This window comes from Miscanthus floridulus, chromosome 1 (genome assembly GCF_019320115.1).
Source record: "Miscanthus floridulus cultivar M001 chromosome 1, ASM1932011v1, whole genome shotgun sequence".
In the NCBI taxonomy this organism is placed as follows: Eukaryota; Viridiplantae; Streptophyta; class Magnoliopsida; order Poales; family Poaceae; genus Miscanthus; species Miscanthus floridulus.
The window spans coordinates 56895765-56912861 of record NC_089580.1 but is presented as its reverse complement, the minus strand read 5'-3'; the positions used below and the strand labels follow the sequence as shown (position 1 = coordinate 56912861).

General features: G+C 43.4%; 2 protein-coding genes across 7 annotated transcripts; both read right to left on the bottom strand.

Annotated features, from left to right (window-relative positions):
• Nucleotides 1-418: 418 nt before the first annotated feature.
• LOC136524417 (uncharacterized) lies at nucleotides 419-7197 on the bottom strand. Of its 6 annotated transcripts, XM_066517859.1 has the most exons (17): nucleotides 6988-7194; nucleotides 6278-6572; nucleotides 6165-6208; nucleotides 5963-6084; nucleotides 5596-5738; nucleotides 5083-5288; nucleotides 4140-4198; nucleotides 3969-4063; nucleotides 3779-3881; nucleotides 3574-3668; nucleotides 3441-3503; nucleotides 3283-3358; nucleotides 3070-3178; nucleotides 2565-2677; nucleotides 1275-1333; nucleotides 1088-1196; nucleotides 419-1008 (listed from the first exon to the last, which is right to left on the bottom strand). In XM_066517859.1, the coding sequence occupies exons 2-17, from the start codon at nucleotides 6553-6555 to the stop codon at nucleotides 874-876; spliced, it is 1809 nt and encodes a 602-aa protein (XP_066373956.1). In that variant the 5' UTR covers nucleotides 6556-6572; nucleotides 6988-7194; the 3' UTR covers nucleotides 419-873. The 6 variants fall into 6 exon arrangements, 3 of the variants coding, with proteins under 3 accessions (XP_066373956.1, XP_066374015.1, XP_066373917.1); XM_066517918.1 differs by having other exon boundaries at nucleotides 6165-6572; nucleotides 6988-7183; XM_066517820.1 differs by lacking the exon at nucleotides 6988-7194 and adding an exon at nucleotides 6685-6833 and having other exon boundaries at nucleotides 6165-6572.
• A 165-nt stretch (nucleotides 7198-7362) lies between these two features.
• On the bottom strand, nucleotides 7363-16555 carry LOC136524722 (uncharacterized). The gene is made up of 6 exons (XM_066518009.1): nucleotides 16521-16555; nucleotides 16158-16203; nucleotides 16054-16082; nucleotides 9247-9315; nucleotides 7941-8257; nucleotides 7363-7850 (listed from the first exon to the last, which is right to left on the bottom strand). The coding sequence occupies exons 1-6, from the start codon at nucleotides 16553-16555 to the stop codon at nucleotides 7375-7377; spliced, it is 972 nt and encodes a 323-aa protein (XP_066374106.1). The 3' UTR covers nucleotides 7363-7374.
• Between the last annotated feature and the right edge of the window lie 542 nt (nucleotides 16556-17097).

Sequence of the window (17097 nt, the reverse complement as noted above, 5' to 3'; positions counted from 1 at the left end):
ACCAAATACAAACGAAAATGCTGCAGTAGCCAAAATCCAAAAAAATTTAGATCTAAACGGAGCCTTAGTAGCGAGCTCCATTATCGAGTGTGTTCTCACCGATCTAGTATATAGAGAAATAAAGAAATGACAGGCCATGTTCTTGAAAAATCAGGACAGTGGAGATGATACCAAACCTTCGTAGCCAATCACGTATGGTGTTGCACCCATTGCATTTGTCACAATAGGGGCCTAATTCAACCAAAGGACATGGGCAGTGCGGATGCTGGTCGAACAGACACGATTTCAATAAAAAACTGATCAGGTCGCAGAATGGGACACTGCCACACACTTGGTCGCATCATTGCACATGACCTACTTATACGCAACGAACAAATATGTACAGATAAGAACGACAACCTGGCCAAATGCGTGCTCAATAGATGTAGATATGCTTCAAACATGGAATACAAAGTCAATACAAGCGGCAAACGATGTTCATTGGTACAGTAAATTTCAACCTCAAGTTGTAACACATCGTGCAAAACATGGGGGCCTCGAATCCTCGATGTTACAGCTTGCCAACAGCCACTACGAGACTGAAATCATGATGTCATCTTTCACATGCTTTTGGAAGAGGCCTGTAACAGTTCAGTCTTCCTAGTGTGTACAAATGATCACATAATTCTAATTCTAGGCCTGTTTATACAACAACAAAAATGTTGGAACAACCCACCAAAGGGTATAGAACAGCGCAGCAACAAAACAAAAACACAGCTCATCTTCCATGCGACAAAATATCATGACACCGAGCCTCACGCATGGATAAGACTGTCAATAAGGATCAATGCATGCTAGCTGAGAAAGATTGTTGCCAATACCTTGTTTTATAGATCATAAAATAGATGTGACCCGGACAGAGTGGTCTGCAGACCCAGCGATGTACATTGGCAGTGTTGGATGCCAATCCACACTTGTGATAGATGAACTGTGCGGTAGTGTCCTCAATCCACTTTCATGGCCTTGTACCTGAAGGGGTGCAGATGAATCATTGGAACCCGTTTCTGCAAAATACATTTAAGTGGTGCAATCAGATAGTGATGGAAACCTGATATATTGGGGCCCGAACCAAACCGGAGGTAACCAGCAGCCTCTTGCCATTTGAATCCAACGCTATTTCATGCATTCGTGTCTTAAAGCTCTCCGGATTGCAAAATCTGATAATAGAAGCACAAGGAGAAATGAGCAACTGTCATAACAATTCACAAATGATCACCAATGTAGGGTGTTCTCACCTGCTGCAATCTCTTGACCAAAGAATCTGACCTTGATTGTGCAAGCTCCATTCAAATATCTAAAGTCAATATAGTTGACATCGGATGAGATCATGCAAATTAATGGAATATTATTAAATTAAATATTTGTATAAAAGAATCCACATTAGTACAGAGGAAAAGATAATAATATAAAACATGTCGCAACTTTAATTTTCTTTATAGCTGAGAACTGGAGTATACTAACAAGATTTATCTGACCATGAGGACCCAGGGAACTATAATCTGATGTGCAGGCGATACATAATACTTAGTAGGGCCTCAGAAGCCCAAGTCCCCGCCATGAGAAAAGAAAAGATGTGTCAACAAACTCCAAATAAAAGAGCATATTCAGATTCAACTGTATGTTTGGTGAATTGAGCATCATCCACGATCCGTTGAACCATCGTGTTCCCAGTGACCAGATCTACATCTATTTACAAGGCCCCAAGAGCTTCTGACTAGTTCAATTAGAACCCTTCAATGTATTTTTAATAATATTTTAATTTAGTCTCAGTAGTTTATTTGGTTTCTTACTTTCTCCTCGTAATACAGGGCAAATGCTTTTGTCATCTTCATGTTATTCCACTAGTACCTGTTGATAGTTGGTGTAGAGTACCTATTCGTTACTGTTGTTTTATTCCAGGCTTCCAGCAGTCAAGATACATGAAACAAAGATAGTATTTTGTTGATATTGTTGCCATGAGCACGATAGTTCAAACGGATAGCGAGTTGAAGGGTAGAGAAGTTAAGACACCATAAGACTTACAACACAAGGAAAATCACACTCTGAAGGGGCATTGAAGGGGTACACAACCATTTGCTATGGATCACACCATGCAATTCATTTGGGATACCAAATACCTCACTGCCATCTTTTTTATTACTCCTTCCATCCCAAAAAAAACATGATGTTTTGGGATTTTTCAGACAAATTAGTAGAGGAGAGAAATGACCCTAGCACCCCTATTTTGTTACAGATGATTTCCTTAAAAGGAGGATGTCGCATGGTTAAGTTTCCTAATTAAATTGCGTTCCATGCAATCACGCAGAGATCCATGGGAGGCAACCAAAAGTAGAAATTTTTAATTTGGCACATGCAGGAGTCGACGGATTTTTCAGTGGGCCCAAAAGCGTGTACTAGAATCAGAGCGTCAAGTTTTTTGGGACAATTTTTCACTCCCACAGCATCACGTTTTTTGGGACAGGAGTACATCGATATGGCTAGTTGCATCAATTAACTAAAAAGGGAAAAGGTGAAATGCTGTATACCTTTCCATCTGAGCCTAAACTGAAGATGCTAGTTTCTGCTGGCCCAAAAAGAACTGAGCTCACAGGGGAATCATGGGCAGGCCATCCTGTAATTGGAAGACCAGCAGACATGTCTATTTGCAGTTAAGGAAGATGTCAGGCTCAAATAATCACAAGGTGTGTGTGTTGGGGGTGGGTGGGGGAGGGGGGGGGGGGGGGGGGGGGGGGGAGGAGGTTGTGGATCTCATGCAAACAAAACAGAAGAAAGTTCTAGCATCGGTGGAGCAAAGTTCCAAGACCATTCACCAATAAACTCTCATTGGCAAACTGTGCTTCAGTACTTATGATTTCTAACTATAGCTAAGTGTTTTCAATTCTGGTTCAGGTCAGACTAGTGCAGCTGGATAATGGATCAGTACGTCTTAAGAACAAAATACCAGTACAAAATAAGTAGAAATCTGCATCAATTAGGAAGAAACTACAGACTTGATAGGGATGGTAAAAGAATATCATAACAAAAGGATACCAAACATGTGAATCATTCCATCTGTAGCAGAAGCTGCCAAAATTTTTCCATTGTGATTGAAGCAAAGAGAAGTAATAGCAGGTGGATCCTCACCAAGAGGGAGGACTGTCTTCACAATAGAAGAAAAAAAAAGGAAAAAAGCCTTTAGAAAAGATACTGGATACAAAATCCACATATAAGTTCAAGAGAAGAGGATGAAAGCAAATGAACTACCAATGGTTTCCATGTTTTCATATGCCACACGGTCAAGTTGGCAAATCCTGTTCTCTCAAATGTAGTTGATCCATGCCTGAAAATAAGTATAATAAAACGATGCCACTAGAGTTATGGACTTCTTATCAAGTACATGAAGTATGAAATCTAAACAATACCGTCTTGATGCAGCTGCAGAGACAAACACAGGTTCAACAGGGCTGCATTTCAAATCTAAGATGCTGCAAGAAATAGAAAAGCTTTGTTAGCTAAACATTCTCAGCAAGGAACCAGCAGACTATAGATTATAACCTTGGAAAATCTCTAGATGTACTCAGGTCGCAAACAACTCTCTTTGCATCAGCATTCCAAGCTTTAATTCCTCCATTAGCTGTGCCTATGAGCAGCTATGGTCAAGAGAAATGGGTGACAAAAACAAAAGTCTTAACAAGTTTACTTTAACCAAATTTAGAGTAACAGAGAGATACTAGTGCCATACAATCCAATATAGACATACCAATCTGTCAGATCTGCATTCCCAAGAAAGTGCACTGACTTCAGACCCACAGTATATAGTAGCATTTCTGGATGATGGTGTTGATGAATCATATGTCCAAATCCTTTCGAAAGAATAAGATCAACGGGTCAAAATCCAGAACCTTGAGTTAGGTAGCCAATGTGAAGTTACTCAAATATAGCAAAATTACCTAACTGTACCATCGATTGATGAACTAGCAATATTTGACCCAGATGCAGAAAATCGACATCGGCTAATTGAACTGTTATGGCCTAAAAATGTTTCCTGTCAGCAAGTCTAATCAGTCATACAGGTGACTGCAAAAAGGGATAATATAATAGTGGAACAAACTATAGCTTACCTGGAAATCCACTTTTACTTCAGGAAAATCTTCCTCAGTCACCAAAACCTGCTCATCCTCTGCAGCAAAAGAGAGGGTACCAAAGATATGGAGAACATGTACCATACATACAGTAAGCACAACAGAAGAAAAATTTGAAGAATATCAAATAGGAAAATATATTGGTTCACACATTAAAACAATCTAAACTAAGGTAGCATTAGGCCATCTCCAGCGGCCCAGAAAACCAACCCAAATCAAGCCACTGGAGGAGTGGATGCAAAGGGTACTGAATATTTTTTCGCAGGCTCATTATCTGTAGCCATGAGGAGGCAAGGATGATTTTGTCCATTTGTTTAATGCTATTGTGGACCCATACTTGCAGTTAAGATCAGTTCAACAATATACGTTATCTTGCTGACTCTTCATGGTCCTATGTGGTGGCGATGATTCCACTCATCACTGTAGATGCTCTTAGTATGCATGGTGGTGAACAGATGAAGGTAAAAGCACAACTATGGGTCTAATTGGTTGCCTGAACAACCCCTTATAAAGGCTGCCATAGTCCAATTAGTCCATGTTTGGTTACCTGCATAAGCCCATATGCAGGCTAGCACTATCCTCAAAGCAAGTTCAGCCTGCACCACACAATTTGGCCGAATCCTGCGTATACTGCTATGCGCCTATGCACCCCTCCCTCCCGCACCGGCTCTGCAGCCCAAGGCCTAGTATGGCCACTTACGCAGGAAACCAATTACAAGTGTAATATTGTACAGCTTTATCCAGCCAAACCAAACAGCAAATTGCATAACCTTATCCAGGTTAAGGTTAAGGGTATGCTGCATAACCTCTAATGCAGTGCAATACCAAAGCGAGGAGCCAATCAGACCCTATCTTACTAGGTACCCTGCACAAAAATGTGGTAAATACTGATACAATAGCCATGAAAAAAGTAAGTACCAACCTGTATGGCTGATCTCAGAAGATTCATGGAATTTCCCACCTCTTGTATAAGATTTCACTGAACTTGAGGACCGAGAATCAAAACCCTGTATCATGCTACTTGAGGCCGAGGATTCTTCATAGTTTTCTGATATCTCTTCATGAGGGGAACCAGCTGTGCTAGTACCAACTACATTCTTGTTTCCATAACCAACACTATTATAGTTCCTGCATTTATAAGTTGAGACATGTTTTAAGGATGCATGCATGCGTTTGTTTGTGTACATGCGATGAGGTTAGAAGTTAGCACTCACAATCTAACCAAGCTTAACATTAATAGCAGACAGAGACCTATAGGAAAGTTAATGTTAGAATACTGTATGAATATAATTCAGTTAACCAAATGGAACCTAATAAACTAACTGTTAATTTGTGGAAGGATACATATGGCAAGTACAAAAGGATTTGCATTCATTAATAGGCAAAAAAGTAACTTTGCATGCAAGAGAGATGAGAGAATAACGAATAACTTTACCTCCTCAACTGAGAGATTTCATCTTCCTTCGCCTCTAAGGACGCTTGTAGCTCTGCCAATTTATTGTTCAGTTGCTTTATGTCATTCTTGAGGGATTTGATGGTATTCTTTTCACTACTAATTCTCATAAGAGCTGGGATCCGTGGAAAAGTTAAGGACAAACAGTGTAGCAGCAAATAACAATATGTATGGCAAAGCAAAATTTTAATAGAAACAATAGCATTCACAAACATTGAGTTCTATCACAGTGATGATCAGCTAGGGAGGGGATAAGATTATAAATCAGTCAATAGGAAAGAAGATATTGTAAAATGTTAGAAAACATCCCACTAGAGATACAACAAAGAATATACTATGGAAGGATATGAGTATCATTGAATATCCCGCTCAAAAAATTCCTAAATGAGAGAACCAAAGTATCCAGCCACTCTTTGGAGAAATATACACGGAACTGCGGATCCAAGCTTGGGTTCTTAATATATGGAATAGCTGCATAATGTTATTGATATTCACAAAGCATGAGAATAATGCATAAGGAATGTCGGAAAAATAAGGCAAAGAACACGCACCAAACCATGCCAGCCAATCTCCACGCTTTTGCATTAGATAATTGCTATTTTCACCAAAGAATTCAATTACTTTGTCTTGTCTTCCAGATTTCAAAGCATTAATAACATAGTACCTTAATGCTGACAGCTCCAACTTAACAAGGGTTGAGAACAGCTCTGTGTCCACAGGTGACATGAAACACTGCTTGAAAAAGGCAAACAGACCGACCAACCTGTCCAGTTGGTATTTCGGTACATACTCTGAGAACACCAAATCCACGATCTTATCTGCTTGAAAGTTCCTGCCGATCTCAGTAGACAACTCTGACTCATACGCTTGCAGCGTACCTGTGAAACCCCTGAAAACTAGAAACTCCCTCACGAGCTCCTCAGCATAACGCATGTTCTCCATTGTAGTCCAGTGTGTTACTGAAAGTGTAGAAATGAAATGTTATAAGCAGACCAACTATAGATGATAGCTGAAAGAGGAAAAAAGCACGAGTGACAGTGTGACACCATCAAACAAAAATGTCTCCCCTACCCAGTGACAATTGAGATCCCAAACAACGAAACAAGTTTCAGTTAACTAATTAACTTCAGCTTCACTTCCTAGTTCCTACCACTAAAGGATTTCATTCCAAAACAATGTCATGAAAAAATCGCATTTCCCAGCACTTCTCCCAGGGCAGGGGCATGTCCACCCGATAATTTTTGTGAAGCAATCGAAGATAGTAGGCATAATACATGCATAAACACTTGTAGTTAGATCAGATCCGAATACAAAGAGTAAGTTAGGGTTTGGGTGCTCGATTTCGCACAGCAGGAAGGGAAGGGGTGGGCGTACCTGGTGGTGCTCGTCGCCGGCGAAGGGCCCGAAGAAGACCTGGACACCTGGCGGAGGGCAGCAGCGACCTGGCCGAAGAACTGAGCACCTGGTGTAGCCGTCGCCGAGAGAGCGCAAGCTCGGTAGCAGAAGAACAAAAGGCACGGCTGCTGACCGGCGTCCTTGTAGAGCCTTTCGGGCCTGTAAAATGCTGGGCCGTTATGGGCTGTTTGGTCCCTTCCTTTTCTATTTTCAAATATGATACTTAGATAATGATGGACAGATAATACTCCTACTCGAGAAATCCGAGGCCAACACTGGACGACCATCCACAAATTTAACAAGCGTAACGGAACGGGCGATTACAGTTACACGACGGACGCCACCGACCCCGCGTGATACCTATACCTACCCTCGCTGCGCGGCAGCGGCAGCGGCGCGCTGCAGGCCGTGCCGCTCCATGACCCTGCGCGTGGCCAGCGCGGCGGCCTCGCCGGCACGCGCCGTGCCGGCCGCAATGATGGCAGCGAACTCGCGCTTTATCTCCTCCTGCACCCGGCTCTTCGCCGCCGCAAGGGGGTCTGGAGGAGGCGCCGCGCTGCTCACCTCAGCGGCGGCTGCCGCCGGTGCTGCTGCGGGCTGCGCTGCCGGTGGAAGTGGAACGGCCGTGGTGTCATTGGCACTGCCATTATTGCCCGCTGTCTTGGCAGCCTCCGGTTTATCAGCAGCAGCAGCAGCAGCCGTCGATCTTGGCACCACGTCATTCGTCGCCGGCCGAGTCACGGTGGCGGCGCCAACGGGGGCTGCAGGAGCCGGACTGAATTGCGGCGGCTGCGGCACAGCCCCAGCTCCCAAGCTCGTCTCCAGCCCCTGGATCATCGGCACTGCAAGAGCAAAACGGTGAACCGTCAATTGGGGCGGCCTGATGCAGAATTCTAGGATGCAAAAAAGCTACTCAGGGTCAGAGCCCTTACATATCAGCGCGCCGACCGGGCTGTTCATCACTTGGTTCGGCAGCTCGAGGATGTAGCCGGGGATGGCGGCACCAGCGAGGAACTGCGCGGCCTCGTTGCTGAAGTTGTTGCAGTTGTGGCTGAGGAGCTTGTAGGTGGCCGGGGCGTAGCGCGGGCCGATCTCCCGGAGGAACTCCTCGAACACCTCCCTGGGGACGTGGGTCACGCCCAGGTCCTCCACCCGGATGGGCGTGCCGTAGGGCGTCCGGCCGGGCTGGCCTTGCTGGATGCCGCCGCCAAAGTAGTACTCCCGCCCGTAGACGACCACACCGGTGTGCCTGAGATCGCACAAAGACATGCCAATGCCTCAATGGTGGATCGCTTCTATAAAGCGAACAGAGGAGCAGCTTAACTGCATTTTTATGCAATTCATGATTTGTTTGTAGTAGTGAATCTACATGAGTCTTCCTGTGTTTCTTCTGGTGATATAATATAAATAGATAATCATATATTCAGTGGAGTTTGGACTCCAAAAGACATGGACTTAATCACTTAAATATAAAATGCGAATGAGACTACAACTGTGCCAAAATGCACATGTAGTCAACCAGGATCAACGGCAAATAAACAGCAGGAGTGCAGCAAATTTGATGTCTTATCTCTCTTCATAGGCAACAAGGCAAATACAAGTCTTTGCTAGGCGAGTTTTAGCTACCAACTAGATCTTGCACTGGAAGCAAAACCATGAACCCATGTTTGCAGGTATAATTTGTAGCAGAATTCCTAAAAGGGCAACCCCACAATGTTTTGATGATTTGCTCATATATTGAAGCTTTACTTACTTTGAATCTACATTTTGCAGAGGTATGCTTTAACTATTAGTGAAGGGGAAAACATACTCTGTTTACTAGAGATAAACATGTATCAGGGACATGGCTGATATTACAGATGTAGCTACTACGAAATCGATATCAGCAATATCAATGCAAATCGGTAGGTGTAGGTCCCACATCTAGATAACTAAGCAAAAGGTAAACATAACGCCACCACGAGTGATGCTATCTTCTTTTTCGGCATGTTCGCTGGTTGGTTTCTGGGCTGGTGCTGGTTTATTGTGAGAGGAAAACGCTGTTGGCTGGCTGGTTTGGGCTGGCTGAAACCAACAAGCGAACATGCTGTTTCATGAAGGGGAGCTGTGTACATTTCATCTTTCTCTTTGTAAAATTAAAGACAGAAAAAATGGGCTCTTGCAACACAAGTCCTAAGGCAAGCCTTGCTGCGTTCACAACGATCAACAGGAAGAGGAAACAGAACCAGGGATGCTTACCAAATAGCCTTGATGGCCTTGCCGAGGATAGTCGCCGAGAGCTGCCGCGCCATCCCTTGGCTAAGATCGCAGTGTTAAATCCCAAAGATCACTTAGAGTAGCATCTAGTCGGGTGGTTCTTTGTATTTAGGACAAACAAGTAGAAATCCTAATGAACCGCACTATAGAGTGATAGAGAGAGGAAAGTGAATGGGAGTGTACAGACCATCGGAGGACGCTGTCGAGGAGAATCCGGTCATCTCTTTGGTCGGTGAAGCTCTGCGCACGGGCAGCGATGGTCGGAGAAGAGTTGGTAAAGTCCGGCGATGCAGTGGCGGTGTAGTAAGGCCGACGGTGATGACAGTGGCGTCTTTCCGTCGCTGGCTGCGCACCCTTGCGAGATCGGACTTAGGGTTTGTTGGTGGGGCGGAGTGGCTCACGGCGAACCTCGTATTATGAGTCGTCGTCCCCCACCACTTTATATAGCGCAGTGCGACGGGGGCCCACCAACTATGTAGGGTTGGACGCCCCTGATCAGGGCGCGTGACCAAGGCCCAATAGGCCGTTGGGCTTATTGGCTGGGAGATCATTCCAGCATTCTCCCCCTTGATCTCACACTATTACTTTTATCTTTAAACTTTAAACTTCAATCCTTTTCTCCTTACTCATTTCTTCACAGATGATGCATAGAGCATGTTTCATTATCACGGTCAATCGTCGATAGATTTAACAGCTACAATGCACGTCTCTGATATGAAATAGATACTTTAACTTTTGGACCCTTTATAGTCCAGGAATCATAGGCTTTCCCTTAAACCTATACCGACTACATATTTTCTGAACACGTTGGGTGGTAAGCTTTTTGTAAGCGGATCCGCGAGCATCTTTTCGGTACTTATATGCTCAAGACTTATCATTTGATCCCGGACTTTATCCTTCACAACATAATATTTTATGTCAATGTGTTTGACAGCACCACTTGACCTATTGTTGTGAGCATACTATACTGCTGGATTATTATCGTAGTATAACTTCAGTGGTCTATTGATGTCGTCAACCACTTTCAAACCAGGTATGAACTTCTTTAGCCAGTTCACCTGCTCCGTCGCCTCATAACATGCTACAAACTCGGTATACATTGTGGACGATGTAGTGATAGTTTGTTTTGAGCTTTTTCATAAAATAGCTCCCCCTGCGAGAGTGAATACATATCTAGACGTGGATTTTCTATCATCTCCCACATAATCAGAATCCGAGTACCCCACCAATTGGAGAGATTCCGATCTTCTATACATCAACATGAGGCCTTTCATACCTTGCAAATATCGCAAGACTTTCTTTACCAATTTCCAGTGTTCCATTCCTGAATTACTCTGAAATCTGCCAAGCAACCCGGTAACAAAAGCTAAGTCAGGGCGCGTACATACTTGAGCATACTGTAAGCTTCCGACAGCTGAAGCATATGGAACCACTTTCATTTAATCGAGCTTGTACTGGTTCCTAGGGCATTGAAAATCCCCATATCTGTTGCCCTTGACTATAGGAGCAGGTGAGGGACTACATTTGTGCATACTGAATTTCTTTAAGATCTTTTCAATGTATGCCTTTTGTGACAGTCCTAATACCCCTTTACTTCTATCTCGGTGAATCTCGGCCCCTAGAACGAACGAAGCTTCACCAAGATCTTTCATATCAAACTTTGAGGATAAAAACTTCTTTGTCTCTTGCAGCAGACTCACATCACTACTAGCAAGTAGAATGTCATCCACATACAGAACGAGGAAAATAAATCTTCCATTCTTAAACTTTACATAAATACAATTATCCTCAACATTCTCTTTAAACTCAAAATTCTTTATTGTTCTGTCAAACTTCAAGTTCCACTGTCGTGAAGCTTACTTCAATCCATAAATGGATTTCTTTAGGCGGCAACCTATTCTTTCCTTTCCTTCTACAACAAAACCTTTTGGTTGTGCCATGTAAACATTTTCTTCTAAATCTCCATTTAGGAATGCTGTCTTTACGTCCATCTGATGTAATTCTAAATCATAATGTGCCACTAATGCCATTATAATTCTAAAGGAATCCTTACATGAGACTGGAGAAAAGGTCTCATTATAATCTATCCCCTCTCTTTGTGTAAAACCTTTCGCCACAAGTCACGCTTTAAACCTTTCTATATTCCCTCTGGAGTCATATTTTGTTTTGTAGACCTATTTGCAGCCTACTGTTTTGGCTCCTTTAGGAATTTGTTCTAAATCCCAAACACCATTTTAACTCATAGATTCCATTTCATCTTTCATAGTTTTCAACCACTTTGATGAGTGTTCGCTTCTTATGGCTTCTTCATATGAGGTGGGATCACCCTCCATATGAAACTCTTCAGTATTATAAATTTCATAATCATCAAAAATAGCTGATCTTCTAACTCTTTGAGACCTTCTAAGGGCCTTCACATTTGGCACGTTTACTATTTCAGGCTGTTGTTGCTCCCCCTCATGTGTGGCAATAGGTTCTGTAGGATTCTGAACCATGGGTTCCTCATCCTCATTTGTTGTTGCCATAGGAGAAATAACAACAGGTGCTGGCACCACAACATCTTGCATTGTAGGTGTAGCAGTAGCAGGTAGCTCGAAAAATGGCTCCTGAACCATCGGAGTGGGTGTATACACCCGTTTCTCCTCAAGATCAATTTCTCGAGCTACCATGCTCCCCCTTATCATTTCATCCTCTAGAAAGACAGCGTGTCTCATTTCCACATACTTTGTATGTCTATCTGGATAGTAGAAACGAAAATCTTTTGACTTTTCTGGGTAGCCAATGAAATAGCAACTTACTGTTTTGGGATCTAACTTCCCAATATTTGGGTTAAATACTTTAGCCTCAGCAGGACTCCCCCACACATGTAAGTGGTTTAGTGAGGGTACTCTTCTTGTCCACAACTCATATGGTGTTTTGGGCACCGACTTACTTGGTACTCTATTGAGAATATGAATAGCGGTTTTTAACGCATCCATCCACAGGCTCAATGGTAAGGTGGAGTAACTAATCATACTACGCACCATATCCATCAGGGTACGATTACGTCTTTCAGCTACTCCATTCTGCTAAGGTTCGCCCGATGTTGAATACTGGGTGACTATACCATTCTCCTGTAAGAACCTTGCAAAAGGTCCAGGAACTTGTCCATATGGGGTATGCCGATCATAGTACTCCCCTCTACGGTCAGACCTGACTATTTTAATCTTTAAATCATGTTTATTTTCAACTTCTACCTTAAATATTTTAAATTTATTCAACGCTTCTGTTCTTTCTTTAATTGGATAAATGTAGCCAAAATGAGAGTAATCGTCTATGAATGTTATGAATGAATCATAACCATCCACACTTTTCATAGGAAAATGACCATATATGTCTGTATGAATTATCTCTAAAATTCCTGTGCTTCATTTGGCATCCTTTTTAATTTTCTTTATATACTTTCCTTTAATACATTATATACATTGCTCTAAGTTAGAGAACTCCAATGGAGGAAGAATTTCATTCTTAACTAGTTTTTCTATTCTCCCCTTTGAAATATGGCTTAAACGACAGTGCCATAATTTTGACGATACATTAGGAGTTCTCTTTCGTTTTCTGTTTGCATTGTTCGATGAGGATACTTTCTCATTCACATCACATACGGAATTCATATTTTCACGAAGTGATAACAAATAAAGCTCGTCTTGTCGGAAAGGCAAGACCAATACATCTATTATTAAACAATATCTGAGATTTGCCATTTCCAAAATGACAATCATAACCATCATGGTCCAACTTTGAAACACTAATCAAGTTTCTTTGCAAAGAAGATACATAAAGAACATCTCTAAAAAAAGTATGAAGCCATCAACAAGCTCTAGAGGAAGATCACCAACGGCCTCAACATCTGCTTGTACTCTATTTGCGACTTTAATGAAACTTTCGCTTCTTTGCAAAGTTCTCATCGAACGAAATCCTTGTAAAGAATTAGCAACATAAATAGTTGCACCTGAATCAATCCACCAAGTAGATTTTAAAAACTTGACATACAAGGATTCATTTACGAACATAATAATGTTCTCACCTTTCTTTTTCATAATCATCTTTAGAAAATCAGGACAATTTTGCTTGTAATGTCCCCTGCCCTTACAATGAAGACATTGATCTTTATCCACTGGGAATTGCTTGTTCTGAGACTGTTGCATGGGACCCTTTCCAGGTGACTTGGAGAAAGAGCTTTTATTATAGTTCTTTTTCTTATTATCTTTTAGGTAGTTGATAGTACCACCCTGTGAAACTTTTATTCTTTTCTCCTCCTGCACACATATGGCTATGAGCTTTTCTAAATCCTATTTCTCGGGCTGTATGTTGTAATTAACAACAAAAGTGTCAAATTCTTTTGGCAAACAAGTAAAAATCAAATGAATAAGAAACTCATCCTTGAGAGCCAAATCCATTGGTTTGAGCTTAGATGCCAAATTACTCATTCTCAGTATGTGCTCTCTAATGCCACTGCCGCCACCAGAGTACCTTTTTGTCACTAGCTGCTTATCAGCTGGGTTGCATATGTCTTTAAAGAGCCAGTGAACTGACTCTTTATTCTTTCTAGGTACTCTGTGACCGTGTCACAGTCTGGAATTGAGCCTACTATTGCAGACTCAATTGTATTTTTTATCATAGCCAAACATTTCTTATTGGTTGTGACCCACTTTTTGTGTTCAAGGTCAAAAGACATCTTTACGGGAGCAAAGTCCCGCTCTCTGTTCTGCCATGCATCATCAGTCTCATCAGTCTCCCTCACCGGTGTCTCAGGTTCTTTGGGACACGGTGTGGTGACTACCCAGTCAACCTCAGCAAAGATGAAGGCCATGTCGATCTTTTTCTTCCATTCAATATAGTTATCCCCTTTGAGAGTTGTGATATCTTTGATATAAGCCATCAAGGAGTATCCTCCTGAAAACATAATTTCTCTTTAAAGTGAGAACATAATATAATAACAATAATTGCATGCCTTAGTTTCAACGTTGATCAAAATTAAAACATATAATTTATCATTTTACACTAATTCTACATCACCGTTGGGCAGAAATAGAATTAATGTATGACAAAAAATCATAATACAATCATAATATTGCTATTAATCAACGTTGGTCAGAATAATAACAATATTATAATCAACTCATATTTATCTCTTGGCTCTTAAAATCAAATTCTCCCGTTGATTCAAATTTAATTAAAAGACCATAACAACTTTAAATACGCAGCGAAAACATTAATAAATCTCATAATTCTATTTTCCAGAAACTCTTAAAATACTGTACTGTTCTCCGAACAAAATTATCGTTGGACAAAATTATACAGAGATTTGCATCGAAATGCAATTCAAATTCATCTAATATGCATCAAATTGTTTTCTAGAAAATAAAAAAAATTAAAAAAAACTATGACTGTACTATTTATTTGGCCATTTCGGCCCGATACTTGGCGCGGCCCGCAGCCAGTTTGCCAAACACGGCCTGCGCTGCTACGCTCGCGGCCCAGTTCCTGTGCGGCCCAAATAGCGCGCGCGCGGCTCCGCCACGCCAGGCCTTAACGTGGGCCTAGGCTGGGATTCTGTCCACCCGCCTGGGCCTAAAACGGCCCGATGCGCTGCTGGCCGTCGATCGCCGATCGACGGTCCTCCTCGCGTTTCGACCGGATGAAACCCGCGACGGCTGTGGCTCTCCCTAAACCCTAGCTCATTCTCTCCCTCCCCTTCTCTCTCATCGCGCAGCGCCTCTCGGAGAAACAGCCACAGCAGCAGCCGTTCTCAGTGGCCGAGGGAGAAGAAGAGGGGCTCCGTCCCGCGCCCTCTCGCTAGCGTGCGTGCTCGCCCAAGGCTGGGCACGCCACCGTCGAGGGGCCGCATGGTGGTGCCCTGTTGTCGTGACCGCGCTTGCGAGGTGCAGTGTGGCTCGTTGCTCTGTCCCGCGCACCGTTCAGAAGCGACGCCGCGGTCTCCTTTTTGCGTGGTGGCGATGCCGCCGGCGGTGAGGATAGCCCAGGTAAGCTCCCTATCTTTAGGGTTAGGGTTGGGTTCTATTAGATCCGAATCGAATACGAACTCCACTCTTTTTTTTCATTCGTTTTTCTTTGCTTTTGATTCGGAAACCCTAGATCTACACCCTAGGCTGGCGAACTGCTAGGGTTAGGGTTCGATTTGTTTTTCTTTCCCCGATCCAGATCCGGATCGGTCAAACTTTCTGTCTTTTCTTTTCTTGTCCCCGATCTAGATCTACGAACTAGATAGGCTCCGATACCATTGTTAAATCCCAAAGATTACCTAGAGTAGCATCTAGTCGAGTGGTTCTTTGTATTTGGGACGAACAAGTAGAAATCCTAATGAACCGCACTATAGAGTGATAGAGAGAGAAGAGTGAATGGGAGTGTACAGACCATCGGAGGGCGTTGTCGAGGAGGATCCGGTCATCTCTTTGGTCGGTGAAGCTCTGCGCACGGGCAGCGATGGTCGGAGAAGAGTTGGTGAAGTCCGGCGATGCAGTGACGGTGCAGTAAGGCCGACGGTGATGACGGTGGCGTCTTCCCGTCGCTGGCTGCGCACCCTTGCGAGATCGGACTTAAGGTTTGTTGGTGGGGCGGAGTGGCTCACGGCGAACCTCGTACTATGAGCCGCCGGCCCCCGCCACTTTATATAGCGCAGTGCGACGGGGCCCACCAACCATGTAGGGTTGAGCGCTCCCGATCAGGGTGCGTGACCGAGGCCCAACAGGCCGTTGGGCTTATTGGCTGGGAGATCATTCCAACACGTAGATGTGCAGCTTCACCGGATACCCATCCTACACACAGCCATGCAGATGCAGATTATCAGCCAGATTCAGTAAGGAGCATGGGGTCCAGAAGCCGTCGCCTACCTCTGCCATCTTCTCCGCCCGAGCTTGGCCCCCGAAGCATCCGAACCTAGTAGCAAAGAGAAAAAACAGCACGCGACTAATAAGTTGGCACTTGCAAAACCGAGGAAGGACAAGCCGAACAAACTACCTAACTGAAGTTGCTGCTGCTTTTCTCTTCCTCATAACTTTACATATACACATGAAAAAGTCGAGACGGAGAAAACTGAATTTACACCAAGCCCATTCGACAGAGCTTGGACTTCCCCGAATTCTACTACTACAGAAACTCCACCTTTTCAAAAAGAAAAAGATCCCTTTTTACCCAAAACGAGTGATAGAATTGAGGAAAGCAAGAACCCGGAACCCCGATTTCGACTGATGTACCTAGCCAAACCGAATTTACTCCGCCGCTTGGCCATGGCCGCCGACCAAACAGAGGCCTCGGCTTACCCATATTCGGTTTGTTCGGCTTCTTTTTTTAAGTAGCAATTCAGACAGAACAATGTTTTTCAACTGATTTAAGCCAAAATTCTGCCAGCCCGAACGGGGAGAGTTCCCACCAAACGAGCCACGCAAAGTAACCACCGGGCCAGAGACAAAGGGGGTGAAAATAAACGCGAGGAGAATTTGATCCGTCAGGGAATGAGCCGAGAGGCAGACGTGTGGGATTGTAGCAGCAGAGGATTCTTTACCGGAGATGATATGCAGATACGAGGACGGGGTGTATGAAAGGGGAACGAATCGCCTCGGTTGCGTTGCGTCCTCGCCCGGGAGTATCTCTTGCGTGGAGTGCAGAGGTCTAAGGATACGAGAGAAGCAAAGAGGAATAATTTTTCTGTATTGTTTGCTTGTTCTGGGCAGAAACCAACCGCTTCCGTCGTCACTTGCCTTCGCTTCTGACTTCTGAGCGAGGTGGTCACGCCCATACACAGAATCACACTCTTTTCTTTTTCTTTATAAT

Bases quoted from the DNA above. Each gene is read 5' to 3' on its own strand.
- LOC136524722 (XM_066518009.1), bottom strand. From the start codon at position 16,555: ATGGCCAAGCGGCGGAGTAAATTCGGTTTGGCTAG. The intron at 16,204-16,520 runs GTACATCAGTCG...CTTTGCTACTAG, and splicing joins AGTAAATTCGGTTTGGCTAG to GTTCGGATGCTTCGGGGGCC. The intron at 8,258-9,246 runs GTAAGCATCCCT...GTGCGATCTCAG, and splicing joins AAGGCCATCAAGGCTATTTG to GCACACCGGTGTGGTCGTCT.
- LOC136524417 (XM_066517918.1), bottom strand. From the start codon at position 6,555: ATGGAGAACATGCGTTATGCTGAGGAGCTCGTGAGGGAGTTTCTAGTT. The intron at 4,199-5,082 runs GTTGGTACTTAC...CTTTTGCTGCAG, and splicing joins TTCTGAGATCAGCCATACAG to AGGATGAGCAGGTTTTGGTG. The intron at 1,197-1,274 runs GTGAGAACACCC...TTCTATTATCAG, and splicing joins TGGTCAAGAGATTGCAGCAG to ATTTTGCAATCCGGAGAGCT.